General features: G+C 42.9%; 3 protein-coding genes across 8 annotated transcripts; all 3 read right to left on the bottom strand.

Annotated features, from left to right (window-relative positions):
• Positions 1 to 1,116: 1,116 nt before the first annotated feature.
• safb (scaffold attachment factor B) lies at positions 1,117 to 9,074 on the bottom strand. 4 transcript variants are annotated; one of them, XM_035647613.2, is made up of 21 exons: positions 8,777 to 9,074; positions 8,415 to 8,511; positions 7,823 to 7,887; positions 7,519 to 7,725; positions 7,370 to 7,429; positions 7,237 to 7,270; positions 6,011 to 6,437; positions 5,636 to 5,679; positions 5,443 to 5,552; positions 5,149 to 5,298; positions 4,767 to 4,855; positions 4,428 to 4,477; positions 4,220 to 4,299; positions 3,902 to 4,044; positions 3,383 to 3,488; positions 2,979 to 3,196; positions 2,630 to 2,807; positions 2,435 to 2,517; positions 2,268 to 2,326; positions 2,043 to 2,097; positions 1,117 to 1,929 (listed from the first exon to the last, which is right to left on the bottom strand). In XM_035647613.2, the coding sequence occupies exons 1-21, from the start codon at positions 8,927 to 8,929 to the stop codon at positions 1,809 to 1,811; spliced, it is 2,529 nt and encodes an 842-aa protein (XP_035503506.1). In that variant the 5' UTR covers positions 8,930 to 9,074; the 3' UTR covers positions 1,117 to 1,808. The 4 variants fall into 4 exon arrangements, with proteins under 4 accessions (XP_035503506.1, XP_035503507.1, XP_035503510.1 ...); XM_035647614.2 differs by having other exon boundaries at positions 1,117 to 1,926; XM_035647617.2 differs by having other exon boundaries at positions 1,117 to 1,926; positions 2,979 to 3,175.
• A 132-nt stretch (positions 9,075 to 9,206) lies between these two features.
• malt2 (MALT paracaspase 2) lies at positions 9,207 to 16,706 on the bottom strand. 3 transcript variants are annotated; one of them, XM_035647619.2, is made up of 17 exons: positions 16,593 to 16,706; positions 15,863 to 16,020; positions 15,491 to 15,651; positions 14,722 to 14,858; positions 14,368 to 14,524; positions 14,093 to 14,280; positions 13,530 to 13,626; positions 13,323 to 13,373; positions 12,856 to 12,948; positions 12,539 to 12,742; positions 12,076 to 12,253; positions 11,890 to 11,964; positions 11,661 to 11,788; positions 10,589 to 10,738; positions 10,285 to 10,442; positions 9,931 to 10,068; positions 9,207 to 9,813 (listed from the first exon to the last, which is right to left on the bottom strand). In XM_035647619.2, exons 2-17 carry the CDS (start codon positions 15,982 to 15,984, stop codon positions 9,502 to 9,504), a joined length of 2,349 nt encoding a protein of 782 aa, XP_035503512.2. In that variant the 5' UTR covers positions 15,985 to 16,020; positions 16,593 to 16,706; the 3' UTR covers positions 9,207 to 9,501. The 3 variants fall into 3 exon arrangements, with proteins under 3 accessions (XP_035503512.2, XP_035503511.2, XP_035503513.2); XM_035647618.2 differs by having other exon boundaries at positions 16,505 to 16,636; XM_035647620.2 differs by lacking the exon at positions 16,593 to 16,706 and adding an exon at positions 16,191 to 16,288.
• A 152-nt stretch (positions 16,707 to 16,858) lies between these two features.
• mrpl54 (mitochondrial ribosomal protein L54) lies at positions 16,859 to 19,211 on the bottom strand. The gene is given in 4 exon segments (XM_035647626.1): positions 16,859 to 17,600; positions 18,558 to 18,714; positions 19,030 to 19,174; positions 19,176 to 19,211. Coding segments are annotated over 4 exon segments (471 nt in total). The 3' UTR covers positions 16,859 to 17,467.
• Between the last annotated feature and the right edge of the window lie 250 nt (positions 19,212 to 19,461).

The raw sequence follows: 19,461 nt of genomic DNA, 5'->3' as shown, positions 1-19,461 counted from the left end.
AATTTGGATTTTAGACCAATTACATGAACTACCACCGTTAAAATCATTATTACCTTGCCTGCTTCTCACATTTGCCTATGAAACAGGGGTAGACCAATAGGTGGGGGATGTCCTAATGATGTTGGCAACTGATGAAAGCACATCTGTTGCTGGTTACTGTGTAGCTGCAGACCTGCAGGTTTGATCTGATGACAGGGCCAGCTGAATTGCTTTAAAAGTTACAAAGTGCAAGTTTGTTCAGACCGTTGGGTACAATATGAGTAAACATATACATTGTTACTCATATTTGAGTAACAAATCCACCCAGACATTTTTAAAGGTGGCATATTATGCAAAATTCACTTTTTAAATGTGCGTATACATGGAGCCTGCCAGCCCACACTGTGAAAAAAGAAAACCTTTTCAAGTGGTAACCCACATTAAAAGTATGAACCTGAATATGAGCATACTATGTCACCTTTAAGTGAGGACATTATGAGGACATTATGATGAATATTCATACTTTCCCAAGAATTTAACCAGTAGTGTGTCATCTAAAAACACATGATCTGGAGTCTTAGGGGAAGAAGTCCACTCTACTTCTAGAAAAACAACTTGCGAGTTGAAGTTCTTTTCGGAATTGTTGAAGGAACTATGTCTGGAGCTCATTTCTAATCCTACAGTCAAAATGTGCTTTTCTGCAACACGATCATCAGATGAAACACTGATGTGTGTAGACTAGAGGTGACATAACAGGACTCCATACCCAGTCGACCCACTGGCTTTGCTTATGCAGCTCAATGGCTTCTCATCTCATTTCTTCAGTGTAGGCCGGAGGTCTACAAGCCCTGTGTAATAAAACATTGAGTAACATCGCCTCTGACATTTGGAAAAGTTTCAAGGCAACAAAACAAGTCTGATTGCAGATAGATACAATACATTGTGATAAAAGAACTTGCTACAGGCTCGTGTAGTTTAGTCAAAGTTATGTTTAGAGTCAAAAGAACGGGGTAAAGTGCATGACCCAAGAACCAACCTATTCACTAAATCATTTTAAGACAGGAAACTAAACAGGGAGCTCATGACAAGGGTTTAAATTCAAATAGCTGCTCCGGTGCATCATGCAAACTCATATAGTGGCTTCAGAAAATATTTTTTATTAATTGGTGTTTGCCATTTCAACCTGTGAATTTAACTAGAACACCCGGCTACGTCTGGCATTTTAATAAACCAAACAACAGAAGGACACAAAAACAAAAAACTAAAAACAGATGTGAGTTACAGAAAACTTCACATCATCAAATTGAGGTTTTATCCCTGGTAGAGGGGAAGTACTATAATTGTCCAATAATCCCACTAATCAAATACTATGTACAAAAACACAGCGATTGAAATATAAAAAAGGAACAAGCTTGGATAATTAGAACGTGACATTTAATTTAAAAACCTTATCTTCAGCAGGGAAAAGTTATCTGCAACAAAGGGTCATTTTTATGAGGATGGAAAACTTCCACATGGTTTTAGACAAACTGTGATACAGCTCATCTGGGGAGGTGAGGTCCATCATCCTAGGTGTCTATAAAACATCTGAATTTACAACACAAAGCTCGGATGAGACTGTTGTTGGACTGGCAGAAGATCACTACATCACAAAAAAAAAATGGAGAAGCAACAAGAAAGATGGAGATTTCCTTCAAAAATGGATTGGAATTATGACAAATTCATGTAAAAAAAAAACAACAACATGTACAAAACCAAAATGGCCACATCCTCCATGAAGTGACCTTTTGAAACAGTCCCACTATTGTCATCAGATGGACATCAGCACGTCAGTAGCGTCGACCAAAAGCTCCACCCTGCAGCCCGCTGCCCTGCATCAGCTGGTTCTGTCTGTTGAGAGCTCCGGAGAGGGACTGAGATGTTCCTGTGTTCATGTAGCCTCCGCGGCTGCTGAAGGGAAAAAAGACAAGACAGACAATGGTCAACATCATTCATACCAACTGCTCTGGCTGCTCAGACAGGCAAGATCAAGTCAACAATGAGACTTAAATGGAGCTGCGCACCTTGCCATTCCTCCGCGTGCTATGTGGCTCTGGCCTGGAATAGCACCATCTCTACCTGGAATTGAAGGCAAAACATCAGGACCACAATAGTTGAACTTCACTAAGCAGAATACTATAGTTGTGGCATTTTCCACCCATCAGAATTCGCAGAGAGCAAAATTAAAGAAATTTTAAGTACGTTGTGGCGTCACATAGCAGTCAGTGGAACTAAAAGTACAGTCATACTTTGCCAAGCTCTGTCTCCTTCCATCTTCCGTCCAGAGTCCCAGTCTCGACCCCCTTCCCTAAAAGAAAGATTTGAATACATTTGACATGTTTTCTCTTTAGGATAAAATGTCCGCACCAGACTCCAAATTTAAAAATGGCTTGAGCTGAAGAAGATCGGTGCTCACCTCGGGTTGACGCGCTTGTCATAGCCTCCACTCCAGGGCTCTCGGCCGTCTCTGCTATGTCTGTCTGACCTGTCTGAGAAGTGCTGTAAGAAGAGACGACAGTTCAAACTCTCATATCCTTCTCCTGTGCAGCTGCTTCAAATGTTCGTGTTTTACTCTTCTTCGGGCAGCTGTGCAGCGTACTAAGTCTCTCACCTGACCATCTCTGTCTGCACCGATGCCACGCGCGTTATCCCGCCTGTCGATCATCACGTCATCTTGGTAACGGCCCCGGTCTCGGTGGTCAAAGTCCTGATAACGTTCCTGGCGACCGAGTTCCGAGCGGCCATAGCGGTCATCCATGGCCATGCGCTTATCAGTCCAATCATCCTTCCTAAAATACAGAAGAAAAAATAATAACAGTAACCACAATGAAGTTCACCTAGTGAGCCTGTTTCGATCCGTTTCATATTCAAGACACATTCAAATTATTTGTGATTGAGAAGTAAAACCATGCCTCAATTATCATGTTTAGTGTCACTGCACCATGTATGTTCTTAGTTACCTGCCATCCATGTCGTACGGCCTCTTGACGGATCGTCGATCCTGTTCGTAACGCAACTGCTCCTGTTGACGTCTCAGCTCCTCTCGCTCCCTGAGGATCCTTTCCTGCTCGCGCCGCCTCTCGTACTCGATACGTAGCCGCTCACGCTCCAGGAACTGACGTTCCATGCGGTCTGCATCCAGGCGCTGCTTCTCAGCCTGGGGATAAAGCCAATCACCCTGACCGTCAACAGATATAATATTAAAATAAAGTATTTGGTTATATGGGAGAATTGTACTTGTGAAAGTGCACATAATTAAAAGAGTGAGATTTGAACCAGAGAGAGTACAATGCAAGAAATGTGGGTAACAACACAGATGACAGTGAGAGCAGTGAGAGAAATTCTCAACATTAATTTGACATACCTCAAGCCAGCTTCTCTTCCGGAGCAAGTGTTTTCTCTCCTCTCTCTCCCTGAACAGACGGATTCGCTCACGCTCACGATCTGGGCGGTTGTCACGATCACGGTCACTGGAAGAAAACATCAAAGATTTATATCTGTTCCGTTAGCTGCCGGTCTTCCATCTTTCCAAGCTTGTTTGGTTTCACAATCCAACTTCAAAGCACAATCTCTTCATAGACCTACAACTAATTATTACACTGTGACTTTAATAAACAACTTTTTATTCTCGACACTTTTGACTTTGTATGCAAATTGTTTTTTTTGTTTTGTAAATTCTCCTGATTAAGTTCTACTTTAATCTTGAAACTTCAACTTTTTTCCTTGACATTTGGGAAAATGTTTTTTTTACTTATGCCTGGCTCCAATACTCTTCCCTGAGAAAACATATTTCACATGGACCTCGACAAGATATCAATTTTAAAAGGTAGCTGTGTTTAACCTTATTAGAGCAGGTTAAGATTATTCTATGCTAGATCCTTACGTGAATCTGCGTCGTTCCACCTCTCGAACCTCCCTCTCTCGTTGTCTCTGCCTCTCCCTCTCTCTCTGCTCCTTGATCTGGTCGAATGACAGGATGTCTTTCTGCTCCTTACTAGGAGACTTACGGTCCCGACTCTTTGTGCTCTGGAGAAAGGAGAGAGGAGAAGAGAGAAACAAGTTCAGGATAAAGTCAGATTACAGATTGTTACCTATTGAATATTACAAGACATTATCACTGTCGCTCACCGGCTGAAGATGTCTAGACATTCCTAGTGTGGTTACTCGGGTATAGCAGTTATGGGGGTATATGTTCACTTACTCGCTCCTTGCTTTTAGTTTTGACGCTGATAACAGGCTCTCCCTTGGACTTGTCCATAACTACAGTCCTCTCATTTCGACCTGTGAAAAACAAATATAGCTAACATTGTCATGGTGACGTAAAGAAAAAGGTAAATAGTCTTAAGAGCAAAACTCTTTCCATTGTCAATTTGTTGCAAACAAGCTCGGAATGATCAAACTTTTCTCACCTTTGCCATCTTTTCCTTCTCCCTCAGATTTCTCATCCTTTCCATCAGACCTACAAAGAATATCAATCTATTAGTGCGATATTAAACATTTTAAACAATAATTCACAGTTCAGTTACTGGTTTACATTTCTCGCTATGGTTGATAGCTCATCCACTCTCGAGTTATAAAAGCTCAGCAATCCTCAACTGCTGAGGCAACAGGTGACCACGGGGTCATGCCAAGCTAAAATTGTATGTGCCGATGATATTTTAAGGCACACTGGATCAAAATACAGTGGGGTCATTTTTAGTGACTGACTTTACTCAAACACGAGGCCGCTTGTGAGTTTGTGCTCTTACTTAGAGTCGGTGGAGTGTCTCCTGTCGTTGGCAGATTTCTTGGCGTCGTTCTTGTCTGCTGGCTTTTTCCCCGCTGGCTCATTTTTAGCCTGAAGTGTTTAAAAAGGAAGATGTTTGTTCACATGAGGTGAATGAACAGGTTTAACTTCACACACTGATCATATCAAACCACAAAAATTAACAATTACGCATTTTATCACACCGAATTACAAAAAAATGCAAATGAGGCTTAACCAGACACTATCATAAGTTACTATAAATTAAAAAAAATTAAAAAACAACAAAATATATGGAGCTTGAAATTAAGAAATAAAGATCCCTGCAGTGTTGATCTGGGTGGGACCTTAGTTATTAAATGACCAATAACAGCAGCAACACTGACCCGCTCCACAGAGATCATCCTGCCGTGCAACTCAGTTCTGTGAAGGTGGCTGATGCACGTGGTGGCCTCTTCTGTGGAGGACATGGTGACAAAACCGTAGCAGCGAGCCCCGGGACTCTTGGCATTGGTCACCACCTTCGCTCCAACAACCTACATGATATGGAAGGAAAATCAAAAGGGCAAAGGAGGTGAACATGGAAGGGGGCGGGGTGAACTGAGCCATTCTAGATTAAATATCAATTATTTGTTGATTCTAGGCCTGGCGACGACGGTGAATTCAATGCCTAGACTAACCTTGCCATATTTACTGAAGAGGGTCTTCAGATCAGTTGCTCTGGTAGTGGAGGAGAGTCCGCTGACCCATAGATTTTTGCTACTGCTCTCTGCAGCACCACTTCCAGCGGCTACACACGCACACATAAGAAAATCAATAAATCCATTGCACGTGAAGGATCAGAAAAAGAAAGAAACTGCTTCATTCACCCACCCTTTTCATCTTTTGACTCAGCCTTGCCATCTTTCTCCTCAGCGCTAAAGACAAAGACAAAAAAGCTCTAAGCACGCAGCAGTGAGGACACCTGGGATCATGAGTTAAATAAAAAAGGTTGACAGTGATCAGCCCATTATGTACTGTAGTGCCGTGCTTTAATGGTGAATGACTATACCCTATGACAATCCCAATACATTACTGGTAATGGGTAATAAAGTGGTAACGTGTGAGCGCGCGGAACGACAAATGAAAACAAAGACAAATGCGAAGAACATTTTTACCTCCAAAAGAGCATCCAATTTTTTCTAGCACAAAGGAGCCAATGCAACAGAGATAGCCATTTTGGTTTCTAGTAGACAGAAAGCAACAAACCTCTTTTTCTGATCATCGCCCTCTACTGAAGAGGACTCTTTCACGGTCGAGGCTGAGTCCGCAGCGGCTTTATCTTCTGTCTTCTCATCCTCCTCACCCTTCTTAGACCCAATTTCTGAATCAACAGTTTCACCCAGAGCGCCCTGTTCGCTTACACTAACAGCCTGCGAGCTTTTGTTTTCTGTGTCTAAGGTCTCTTCTGGGACATTCGGGGCGTCCCCAACCTCTTTGGTGTCAGTCACCACAACATCCCTGTCGCTCTCCACATCTCCAGGGGCGGCTTGGTCGGACTTGGACCCAGTGTCGGACACAATGTCTTCCCCTCCGGAGGTGGCAGCGCGTTCTTCTTCAGGGCTCGTCTCGTGGCTCTCGTGGTGATCTTCGTTAAGCGGCTCAGATAAACAAGACCCGGCTACTTTGTCATTTTCTACGGATTTAACAGGAATAGAATGGCACAGAGTTTAATCACTTCTGAAACAGAGCAATGGTTAACGAGGAACTGGCAAGGCCTGGATTAGGAACGTCATGACCACTGGCCTGTGCTCTTAGAACTAGGTATTAAAACGATGAAGTAGACCCTAATGAGAGACTGGAAGAGAACCCAAAGGCTGGAGGACAACCAAGCAACTCGTGCGACTAACACTCAAGTTGAACCGCTTCACTTTGTTCACCTGATCCAAAGCAAAACAAAGAGTTCAGTGCTGAAGAGAGCCACAAGATCAGCCGTGCAGCAAAAGAGGCTCGCTGTAGTCCATCTTCTTTCTTCTTCCTTTTGACTTTCCATTTCCACAGTGTCCATTTGCATTAACCAGAACTTCAGCTCAAGTCCAGCATATTCATATCCAGCTGATTTCTGAGTCAGTGTCTTTAAAAAGAAGCGATAGCGGCTGAGTCTTGATGGATCTTCTTAGTCTTGGTCTTCATGTGGTCGCAACCTAGAAACACTGCAATCACCTGCAACAGCTCAAACCTCGCTGACCGTGACATTTAATTGCTGTCGGTGTGCATCAAATTGTTAACCACTGCTATTTTACAAATTGGAGAACATCATTGGTAACTTGACCAACATTGAGGTTAAATAATAAATCGTGGATAATCAATTTCAGCACAAAGCCAGCAATTTCCTTTGGGCTTCCAGTCTCTCTACCTAAACTGAGTGTTTGCATTCCAAGCTCAACACTGTGCAAAGATGTCTCCATCCCTTTATCAACCATTTTCAACAGTACCTGTTTCTTCTTTTGTGTCGTCTGCCTCTGGATCCTGAGCCAAACAAAAAGAAGTCTTTATGAAACTGACCGTTTAGAACACCAAAGCATCATTAGCTTTACAAACATCCAAAATATTTATTAGGGAACATACCATATTGATTGATGAGCTTGTCATACAGGCATCCTTATCCAACACCCCAGACTCTTCCATCTGTTAAAATACATACAAGTACAGCAACATTAATACTTTCTCAGTTAAAAGATAAAAATTTAGTGAACGAGCTGATAGTCCGGTCTCACCTCTGGACCTCTTGCTTCGCCTTCTGACTCCAACGCCACGTTGTCACGTTCTTCAAGCGTTGCTTCGTCCTCTTCGCCGTGAGAATATTCTACTTCATCCTCATCGTCCTCAGCTGGTATTCCATTGTCGTTGTCCGTCTCATCCAGCACGTTCATGTCGAGGATGTCCATTTCCTGCATGCTCTCATGATCATCTTGCAGGTCCTCCTAACGAGGATAGGGGAATTTGTTAAAAACAATACAAAATCAAGAGCCAACAACATTTCAAAGCACAACAAGTGTATACATTCTTCAAGAAACTTACATGCCCATCATGGGAGTCCTCCTCAAGTGTGCCATCCTCTGCTTCTTCATTCTCTGGTCTTGCATCTGCAGAAAACATACTTTAGTTTAGACAAACATTCTGCAGCTGCAGCCATTTGAGAGATGTGTCTGCACACATATATTTATTTATTTTTTCAGCCTCTGAGCACAGGCATTGTGTGAAATCCAATTATCTCAACATGCCAGATATCGGCCTGATTAAGTTTTGGTGTACGGACAGTTGGCCACATGTATGATCTGCTAATTATGGTCACAAGTAATAGTAAGTGAGGTGAACAAGCTCTTCTGTGGGGTTTTGGCAGCTCTCCATCACATTCTTACTTAAGTGTATATACAATTGAAATCTGTGTCCGTCAGTTGTACGTGTGTACCTCAATAAACATACATATTAAATGACATGAAACATCCCTCAACCGCAGCGTGCACAGGCGTGAAATGGCACGAGACCTTGCATCCTGTGTCATGTGCCCAGCTGATTCGCTATAACGGGTTAATAAGACGTGTGTGTCACGTCGACACGACATGCACACTGCAGCCGGAGAGGTCGTTCGTGAAGCCTGTGCAGACTTTACCTCTGGCAGCACGTTTGGGTGTAACGTTGACTTTCTTCGGTGCAGAATCCGGAGCCACAACAATCTCATCGGGATTTCCGCCCTCCTCCTCGATGGCCTGTTCACAGAGGGACACAAGCCACTATTATAGTTTACTGTCGTGGTAAGGAAGCAGTCGAGTACAACGCGCCACGACAACTGTGTCGTTTGGCCGCTGGGCGCAAACATTAGCTTAATGGTTAGCGTTAGCCGATGGCGTCAACGGGGCTGGCTGCACGTTTGTACCGGTTCGACAGGGCACGTTCGCAAAAGCACGAACAGGTTCGTGTGTCGCGTCTGTGCTCGGTTGTTAAAAACAACGGAGCTGTCACAAAAAAAGAGACCTTTTTCAGGCGTTCCGACAGCACGCTCTTGACGCCAGTGGTGTCCAGGTTGCGCTTCTTCAGCTCGGCCTTCAGGTCGATGACTCTCAGCTCGGACAGCTTGCGAACCTCAGCGCCCTCCGGAAGCTCCACGTCCGCCGCCGGGTCAGCCATCGCTTTACGGTCAGGGAAAATGTCTCGTCCGCTCGAAACGACGCACTTTATTTACAAATGCTGCACCACGAATGGAGGCGGCGGCGGCGGCAGCAGCTGGTTTGCAGGAGCAGTGCAAAATGGAGGCCGAGGTTGAGCCGAGTGACGTCAGCGCGCACGCGCAGTACAGTCTGAGCGCAGAGACGAGGCGCACGGGCGCGTGGGGAAAAATCTTTTACTTTGTAAAAAAAAGAGAAAGAGAATGCAAATACAGAATAAGATAAACAGCGAACAGAAAGAACAATAAACAGACTGTTTTATTTCTTCACTTTCACAAACAGCACACATTGCATTTGATCTTCAGTGTAATGTTATCAATGTCTTGTAAAATGTTTGTGTAGAAAAAGAACGCCTAGTTAAAGTTAAATGTACCATATACAATGACCTGACTCCTTTGTCAGCTTCACTGTATCTTTGTCTTGACTTTTGTTGTTTATGTGTACTCTTGATTTATCAAGAGTGAAAATTGTCACTTAAGTTGCAGTTTGTTATTTGCTTGGCCGCGAGGAAAGCCTTTGCTGGCAACAAGAGGGTTATTTAGGAGTATCACATAGTTCAGGACTGTCAGTCTCCTCTGGGATATTGGCATTCCTGGATGAAGTCAGAGAGTCAGTCGAGGAAGATTCTCCGGCAGTTTGTGTGTAATATGGTCGTGTACTTGAGGCTGACCCAACAGAGGAGTCAAGGCTGAATGAGGAGGCAGAGCAGGCACGAGGTGGTCGCGGTTCGTGGAGGTTGAGTTTGGAGACCAGTGGTTTGCCAACGGTTACTGGTTGCCTTTCCTGTACTTCTTCATCCATGTTAGAATAGGTGTAATGAAGACAGACGGTGAATGTGAGCTCCCTCTGTTAAGACAGTGAAAAGCAGAATGTGTGCTTAAAAAAATGGTTTCCAGAGGGCCTCGAAATATTTAATAGCTTTTAAGGACAGCAAAATTATGAAAACAACAACCAGTGCCTGACCCTGAGTCTCTGCAGGCTGCGGATGCGGGTGTAAAGACTGGGATCCTCTGGTGAAGGAAGATCTTCCTTGATCAATAATAAACTTCCAGCTTCAAGCAGAGTTTCCTGGTTACTCTTCTTCAGATCCACGTCTACATCCTGCCAAAAAAACACGTATCACGGTGTAATGATCAGTACAGGGCTTAAATTAGCATTGTGTGTGCTTCAAGTATCCACAATAACAAATTATTTCCTGCTTAAAATAATGTAGGCAAAAAACTGAAGAATTCAAGATCAATTCAAGAGGCACAATGTGTGTGATTATGAGACAGAATTTAAGTGTCTTTCAAACATAAGTAATATCAACTAACAAACCATGGGGAAGTCTGTAAGCTGAGCAGAGCAGGAAACTATTTCTTTTGGCTTCTCAAGCATCCGAGTGTAGATGACCATGATGTTGGAGAACTCTGCAGCAAACCCAAGCTGAACAGTCACCCCACAGTCAAACTGCAGGTAACGGCTCGTAGGTAGGACTATGAAGACAGGCATTTGAATAAGGTTTACTTTACTCCAGGACAAAACTCTTCTGATTCCATGTCAACATTAACTGAAGTAACCTGCAGACATAACAAATAAAGCTGTATTTAATAATACAAGTTTGTTTTTGAGACGTGTGTACCATGAGCGACGGACCACTGGAGGTTGCGAGCTGAAAAGGATGCAGAGCACTCGGAGGTCTGTATCTGGTCGGTGAGGGAACGTCGTTCAGACAGATTACTGCGTAGCTCCAGAGCCTGCCTCCCCCGTGTGATCACACAACGACCCATGTCTGGTAAGAGTACAGAACGTTTAATGCACAGTATGGATCATTACAGCAGTTGAAGAGTAATTCATCATGAAACTGCTTAGGGCAAAAAGCTGCTTGGTTGAAATCTGGCGAGAACTGAGTGTTGGCTGTCAGTGGTGTGATATGTGGCCAGAACTGCAACAAACTTTCAACCAGCTAAGAGAAGTACACTGGTTATGTGTTTTAGCCTTGAGGGTATTCAGTTAGCTGCCATTTTCCCCTTAATTCCAAGCAGGTACATTGTCCCACCCACAAACAGCCACATTGAAGATGCATTAAATGTCAAAACATTGTATAATAATTATGAGCATCTCTCTGGTTTTTACTACATTCATGCACCAGAAGAAACACTGCGCTGCTATTTTTCTGTTTATTTTATGCTACAGTGTAGTGACAAGTAGCACTGATGCTTTGCAACAGGGTATTCAACCAGCTTTTTCACAGAAGGAGAAGCTCAGATGGATCTAATGATGGGATGGATGGCTCTGTTCCACCAAGGGGTTCCACTAAATGATGTCAGTGAGCCAACAAGCACAATAGCAGAACACTGAAAGTGCCAGAGATAAAAATAAAAAAAAAACTACAAACAATAACACCACAGTGGTTGGATTTATTTGAGAGGTCACCTCACTATCAAATATGTCACAACATGAAGATGAACAGAGATATATCTTTATAAAATGAATTTAGATACAGGAGTTGCATGTGAGCCACTTTCAGGCAAGATGTCGATGAAGAGAAATCAGTCCGAAAAACTTTATACGTAGAATCATGTCAAAGATGATGAAAAGTCAGGCGTAATCGTACCCTATGTGAAAAACAACTAACTGCTTGGCCAGTTTGTGCAAATCTGTTGTGGGATGAAAGCAGAGACCTCATACTTCACCTGTGTTGCTCTACATACCTTCTGCCACTTTGTCTAGCATGACTGTGACTTTCTCATCTTCACAAACTCGCCGTTTGAGGAAGTTTATGAAGATGCCGTTGGACACGTCTTCCCTCTGTACTTCATATGCCTCTGCATCTACACATCTAAACACAACCAAGAACACATGAAACTGGTCTCATTCAAATAAAATGTCTTTTACCAACATCATTTTTTTAATCACTGAGTCAGAGGATCAGAAACTTACGTTGCATAACCAAAAACTATATTTGCTGTGACCTTCAGCAGTCCTGGTTGTACAATGACATCATCATTTGGGTTTCTAAAAAGGAAAACATTTTAAGTACACATATGCACAGCAGATGATCTAATATCAAAATGGAATCAAAACAAGCGGGTAGATCGATTCAATCACTTATATAAACTTTGATACCTTTTGCGACACATGTCCAGCAGGAATACGTTGAGTCCAGTCTTTTTCTCCTGCATCCTGGTGAGTATATTCTGCACACACAAACAGTGCTCTGATGTGTAGGAGGCCGGGGCATCGATGGGAACCATGAAACTGTTTCCGTAATTCTCATAACCATGACCAGCAAAGTACAGCAAGCCTGCGGTAGGAAGGACAACGATGAACTGTGTCAATGTCGTTTTTAATACTGTTTGTACTATTCATTTCATGGCATGAAAAAAAGCGAGATACAGCATTGGTACCCACATTTCTATGTTGTTTTGGCACCATATCAAACCATTTTAAAACAATCTCAAACCCTCACTGAAAATTCTACAGTAAACCAAAATATTATATTCACTGGGTCAGAGCCGCATATAGCCTGTGTAGTCTTTGAAAGTACAGACAGTTTTGAACATATTATGTAGATGGACAAGAAACAAACCATAGACTCCTTTGTCAAGCAGCAGGAGGAACTCTGTAACGGCGCTGTGCATCTCCTGATAGTTGAGGTCCAGCAGTGAAACCACCTTGAAGTCCATTTGTCTGAGGAGGTTGGTCAACTCGTGGACGTCAGCAATGGGAGCACATAGCTGGGTGTGGTAGACGTAGTTCATGTTGCCAATCAGCAGGGCAACTTTGTCTGTTGCTGTGGCGGGAATGGCAGGACATAAATGTGAATGTAATGTACCTAATCACAGCAGAAATGTTGGACTACAAACACTGTATTGTAACTACAGTATCTGTTTTGAGAAAATTCACCATGGAAATTCTTGGCTGACGGGGGCTTATACGCTATCTGTTGTAGCGGATTTATTCCTGGTCCACAAGTTGACCTGTGGATTTCCTGTGCACCTGGCAACATTGACATGAAAATAGAAAAAAAAATTGATATTACATCAGAATGTTTAATGTCTTATTTTCATTTTTGTTTCTACAGTGCCTAGAAATCTCTCATACACTTACTTTTGATCAGATTGGAAAAACTAACCTGAACCGAGTGCACACTGCGCAAACAATAACACAAACTCGCACAAGGGGGCACACTACCAGCATAACCGCTATGACAGATACAACGTAAGGCTACATGATACTGTTTTACTTTTCACCAATGTGCTTACAAAAAAAGGGATCAAAGTGTGATGACATTTTCCATAAAGTGACAAAATAAAATGTAACTCTAGTTGCTTTACTCACTCCTAAATATTTGATTAGAAAACAAACAATACCTAAACCACGATCAACTGCTACCCAGGATGCATCAGTGATGGAACTGGGGCCTAAATGACAAATGCAAAACAAGAAGTTATTACTGTAGCGTAGTGTGGTTTTTCTCCTGTGTGATCCTATGAATGAGCAGTGTCATACTCACTGTATTGTTGGTCTATGCATGATGAATACTATGGAAAATAGAAAATTATGTCTCTGGGTCTCACCAATGGTGACTGTTGCTGTGTCACTCCACATCTCATGATACAAATTGAACACTTTACATCTGTACTTTCCTCTGTGTGCTGTGGTCACACACGGGATCTATAGGAAATGCAAAGATACACGACATCAACTGCACACAGTGTATTAACACAGAGACTGAGTACATGTACAGCAATCCCCTTTCATAAGATGGTGTTATTTGATATGTAAAATATTACATCTGCAACAGTTCAGTCAATTTCTTGTCAAACTTTATGCCATTCAAACATTTTGGTCCACTTATGGTCAAACAATTGGTCACCAAAATACAGATTAAAAATAAATGAATGTGACTTTGCCAGGACATGATTGAGGAGCTCAGGCTAACCATGTCATATTTCAAATATAAAATTGACCATTTCTGTTTCTGAAATCCCCTTTCATGACTATAACGATGTGGCTTTATATTTCTTGTGCGGGTTTTAACGCTTTTCTCCTTTTAATAATAGTTTTAATCGAAGTTTTATTTTTCCTGAAAAGTTGAATGTTATATGTAGTACACAGCTGACTCTGTGAATACACTTACTTTGAGTGACCTAGTCTTGTGTTGTGGCATGGGCGCCATGTTGTGGTACCACTCGTACTGGGCGGGAGGGTTGGCCTCGGCTTTGCACTCCAGGAACAGAGAGTCGCCCTCAGACGCTGCTTGGGACTGAGGCTGGTGGGTGATATGCAGCCCACTCACTGACCCTGGGAACAGACTGCTGCTGCAGCCTGAGATGACAAGATTTACCAGAACAATACATCACATGTCATGAGAAGGATCAAAATGAGGGAAACGTTGAGAAGACAGAGATGTACCTGGACTTGCGCCTGCAGAGTGAACCAAGCGAACATGAGCCCACTCAGAGAAGAGACAGTTTTCCCCGTGGTTGACCCGACAAATATAGTGACCCTGGTGGACCAGGGCAAGAGGGCAAAGAACCAACTCTGGTGCACACCCTTTCTCATCCAAAATCTAAAACAAGAAAATAATCAAAATATCCTGCCTTCATGACAATTCATAACTGATATAATTTGTTAATATCCATCAACAGTACAATGTATTAGTCTCATTTCTCCCACCAAAGTAACACGATGTCAAGGTGGCAGATTTACCCAAATTGTAACATAAATGAAAAATAATGAACATAGTCAATTATATGTTGGACCAACCTCCTCTTTGCCTCTGAACCATTGGTAGGTGAGCCCAGAGGGACCGGTGGCTCTGCAGGTCAACACCACCCTGCCCCCCACTGTGGCCTGCTGCGACTGTGGCTGCACTGTGATCTGAATCCTCTCTGCCTCGACCACTAACACACACAGACACACAGACATACAGACACACACACACGCACACAGACACACACACAATGTGGCATACATTTAACATGCACTAGTTTTACTGTTGTTTGCTAGAGAAAGAACTAATGGAAAACAAAAATAAGAGGCTGTACAATTAGATGGATTTCCTTCTTTGGCATTATGGCCCAATTTGAGGGCTGATAATAATTACAACAAAATGTCCAGGTTCTGCAATTGGTTGTATGGCTCATCTTTATGAATTATTGTGGCACATAAACCTTACCAACCACTGAAATGAAAAGTCACAATGTCGCAGATGAGGAAATGCCAGTGCCATAAAATATATGCTGCGCTCAAATAAAAGCCACTGTCAACCTCTTCTATTATCACCAAATGTAATACCACAGCTTGTTACAAATTGAAGTATTTTTTCAACCTTATAGAGCAGAATTCATAGCCGAGATCAAGTGCCCTCTCTAGAATAATCCCATAGTTAAACAGTAAACATGTCCAAAGTGGAATGTTACACTCTACAGGGAAACAAACCCCAAGTTAATCTCAGGGTTTTTTTTCTTCTTTTCCTTTCTTTTTTTTTGTTAGAGTCTGGTTATGTATGGAACCACGTTCACTTCTTTGATACCGGTGAGGTACTGCACGGCCTCCTGATGTTCCACCTTCTTCAGGCAGTGGAGCAGGAAGTCCAGGGAGCAGGATCGATCGGCCAGCCGGGCCAGGAGGGTGCGACCAGGGCTGCCTGCAGCACTCAGCACCTGCAGTGAGCAGCTGGTCAGCTCGCTCTCACTGTGTAACAGAGGTGGTGACAGACCTTTTTATATACAGTGTATGTGACAGACAGACTATGGGGATGTACAGTGGGTCATTGAGAACCTCATAGTATGGTGTCAGTGTTCACATGAGTTATTATGGTCACAGGAGAAAATGTATCTTGACTCTGTTGTGACCACGTGTAGAGAGCTGCACCCCCCTTGGCGTGATGCCTTTACTGCCTCACCTGCAGTGGAATTTCGGCTGCTCGGACACGGCCTTGGCCAGCTGCCTCCATCCGCAGGTGCCGTTGTCCAACATCTTTGACAGCCTGTTCAGGACTTCTTCACTCAGAGTGCCCACGCTCATTTTCAGCTTCTCCTCCTCCTTCTTCTTGTGTCACCTCTGACAGAACCCAGAAATATAGTGCGGGGGAAAACAACAACATTTAACCCAAGCCTTCCGCGCAGCCTATGAATATTTCATCGGGTGTGGCTGCCAGTCATGGCCGGCAGCTGTTTCTTTATTTTAATTTTTTTTAAATTTTTGGATGAATCTCCCACTCTATCGCCTACATGTCTGGTTTCGTCGGTACAACTGACTGAAAGGTTGTAAACACAGCCTCGGCTTCCCGCGTGTGGCGTCGAGGAATGTCCGCCTGGAATTGAACTCAACACGCGCCGACACCTCGCAGCACTATGAAATCATAAATCATATCCAGGAAACAAGCTCGGTGACACATAGAGGCTTGAAAATGAAACAACACGTTATATTCTGAACGAACTAAACACCCAAGTCGACAGAGAGCTGCGCTGCCACCTGCCGCTTCCGCCATTGACATCCTGTACTGACGTTTGATCAACAGTCGAAGTGAAAAGTTTGGACTTACCGACTGTACAGTGGGTACAGTTGTGTTGAACAGACCGAGGCACAAGGGACTCTGAGGTAAAAGGAGATGTCTGGTACATTCTACTCACCATCACTTACAGGATTTTAGTTCCCCAGATTCTTCGCTTCTCGTTTCGGTTCCTCATTCGATCATTTGCATGAGGCGTTGTCGTAGCAACGCCAATTTATTAAAAGGAAAACCCTCCGAGAAGAAAAACCTGAAAAACCAATCAGGGATGCTCCTAATAAATACTTTACAAACCATTGGTTGTAGCTCATAGACCTTTCATAACGTGGCAGCAAATGTAGATCCATAACATGCGTTAAAGCTTTTGGGCAAGAATAGAAGCCATCGTATTTATTCATATTTATTTATCATAAGTCTGAAAAAAATTGGGTAGGTCATTTGTGGAAGAATCATTGTACCATTACAGTTGTGAAAACGAATTCAATCCCATGTGATAGCCCTGCATCAAACACAGTAAACAATGCATTTTTGAGATCTCATCACAATGTCCACATAGTAGCTTTCTGGACCTTTCGATTGTACAACATAAACTACTGTTTGGACCTTATGGTGAGATTGTCTACAAGGTGGGAATGCACTTTCAATCACTTTTTTTCTTTTCTTATTCTGATATTCAGTTTTTGTGTTGGATTCTGCTGCATTGCATTGCAGCATTGCAATGAGTTCAACATAGTTCAACGTAGTCAAAATCCTAAATGAGTGACAGTTTCAAGATTTCAAATACTGTCCCCAGAAACCCAATGCAGGAAAACCACTGAACATGCTGCAGGATTTCTGACAACCTTTTAGCTGTAGTTGAGAGTTTGTGTAATTTATTTCACTCAGGAGCTTGACATGTGATCTGAACATGTCAATGTCATGGTAGTTCCGTTTACAAGCGTCTGAAGCACATCACTATAGAGGAGGAGAGCTGCCCACTGTCAGTCCAGTGAAGGCTTAAAACTTCTTCCCCTTATGTAGTCTGTTGGAACGCCAAATGTTTTCCTTCCTCAGACGCTTCCAGTATTCCCAGGTGTCCGGCTCCAACTCGTGCAGCTTTTTGGGCTCTCCCAGGTTCAACTTGAACAACCTGAGCAAATGATGAGGGGAATCAAATATGAAAACATATTATACAGAATATTAAAGTTACAATGAATGGACACAATAACAATTTAAAAATATGATCCTGAACTGCACTCTCCTCAAGTCAAAATTTGTCAGACATAAGCTGTTTTCAGACATGAACTCTGGACAATGTTCGCAGAATTGCATCCAGATATGCTCTGGAGTTGATCGTTTACATATGACAAACACAGCAGGAGGATAATCTCTGGAGCACTCGGTGGTGTCTGGGTAGATCTCTGGAGGCTCCGGATAACTCCACTGCAGAAAGCAGTGTTTTTATTTACAGTTATCATCACTCCCACTTGCTTACTGTGAATTCTCCAGACTGCTGTATTCTCACATGTGCTCACTCAGACATTCTCCAAATATTATACTTGGGGGCTGGCAGGAAAATCTCTGTGTGCTGAATCTGCGGACATTTGTGTTCTCACATGTAGCGCCTCCAGAGAAGTTTAGGTCAGGACAAGGTCTCGGGCTTCAGAGCATGTCTGAAAACAGCTATACGGTCTCAAGTAAAATAAAAACCAGAGGGGAAATGAATACAGTATACAGTGGAATCCAACAGTCTGGGACCATGAATGGGATGTATGAATTATTTCATTGTAATATGTTATCAATCTAAAATACCTGCTTTCCTCAACCTCTCTCCTCTAATTGTGTTTTTGCGTCTGGACTTTCCCATGTGTAATTTCCAGGAACACTTGAAGAACACAATTAACTTCTGAAATGACATGTTTGCGCGACTGTATATTCACTATGTGTAGGTGGAGAGAGCAACAGTAATACTGAGGAGAAAAATACATGCATGTTTAAAACCAAGCTTTGTTTAGATTTGCCAACAGATATTTTCCAAAAAAAAAAGGAGGAAATGAATTTGAACAAACCGAAAAAGTGTCTGAAATGAAAGAATATGCTCTCTCACCACTCTGGATATTCCTCGGGGGGCTTCAGTTTGGGGTCATCTCCTTGCTTATAGATGTTGGCCCCTACTGCTTGAGAAGTGAGTCTGACGGGGTCGTTACACACTTCTGGGCCCTTCAGCTCTTCCTTCACCATGCCTTTGGCTTTGCCTTTGGCCACTGGAAGACGAAAGGGAAAGAGTCAAGTGTCATCATGTTCATATCAAAATGAGGATGTGTACAAGGAGACCAGTGCTTTGTTCACTATAACACTATGGTGTAATGGCACAAACAGCTCAGGACATGTTTATTTGTGTATTATTGCTAGATCAAAACAGCTATTATTCACCAGTTATTATTATATTAAGGCACACAGTGGTGTAAACAATGAGTCAGTTTAACGTGACACATACGTTTAAGCACACGAGGCAATTTAATAGAACATACAGATGTAAAGTAGGTGTAATACGAGATAGAGGTGTCCTCTTTACTCACCAACTTTCTTGGCATATCCACGTGTCTGTATTCGGTTCAGCGTGTTCGTCCTGCAGAGCACCGTGGTAGGGTTGGTCGCGATGCATTTTGCTAACGCTCCTATTCTAAATAAACTGTAACCTGACATCTTTATTTGGGGTTGATCACAAGCACAGCCCACCATGCAACCGTTTGACATTCATTCCTGCTCTTGACTTCCGTTTTCTACGTCGTCCTGGTCTCTGTGGGGAAATGGGTCTACCGCCCCCCTCCGGACGGGAGGAGACAGTACAAGATGGCGGACACGAGGCTTCATTACCTTTTAATCAATCACAGCTCGATGAGGCCCTCTGCTGGTGAAAGTTAGGGAACGAGCTGTGTCGCAAAATATTTCGCCTCTTACCTAAACGCAATAATGAATGAATGAATGAATGATACAAATGATTAATAAAT

This window comes from Scophthalmus maximus, chromosome 13, assembly GCF_022379125.1.
Source record: "Scophthalmus maximus strain ysfricsl-2021 chromosome 13, ASM2237912v1, whole genome shotgun sequence".
Taxonomy (NCBI): domain Eukaryota; kingdom Metazoa; phylum Chordata; class Actinopteri; order Pleuronectiformes; family Scophthalmidae; genus Scophthalmus; species Scophthalmus maximus.
The sequence above is the reverse complement of the archived record's forward strand: the minus strand, read 5'-3'. Positions and strand labels throughout refer to the sequence as shown.

Excerpts from the sequence above, each read along its gene's own strand:
- safb (XM_035647613.2), bottom strand. The coding sequence starts at position 8,929 with ATGGCTGACCCGGCGGCGGACGTGGAGCTTCCGGAGGGCGCTGAGGTT. Across the intron at positions 5,680-6,010 it reads GGCGATGATCAGAAAAAGAG|CGCTGAGGAGAAAGATGGCA; the intron begins GTTTGTTGCTTT and ends CTTTGTCTTTAG. Across the intron at positions 3,197-3,382 it reads GGAAGAGAAGCTGGCTTGAG|GGTGATTGGCTTTATCCCCA; the intron begins GTATGTCAAATT and ends GTTGACGGTCAG.
- malt2 (XM_035647619.2), bottom strand. The coding sequence starts at position 15,984 with ATGAGCGTGGGCACTCTGAGTGAAGAAGTCCTGAACAGGCTGTCAAAG. Across the intron at positions 14,525-14,721 it reads GGTTCAGAGGCAAAGAGGAG|ATTTTGGATGAGAAAGGGTG; the intron begins GTTGGTCCAACA and ends TTCTTGTTTTAG. Across the intron at positions 9,814-9,930 it reads GCAGCCTGCAGAGACTCAGG|AGGGAGCTCACATTCACCGT; the intron begins GTCAGGCACTGG and ends CTGTCTTAACAG.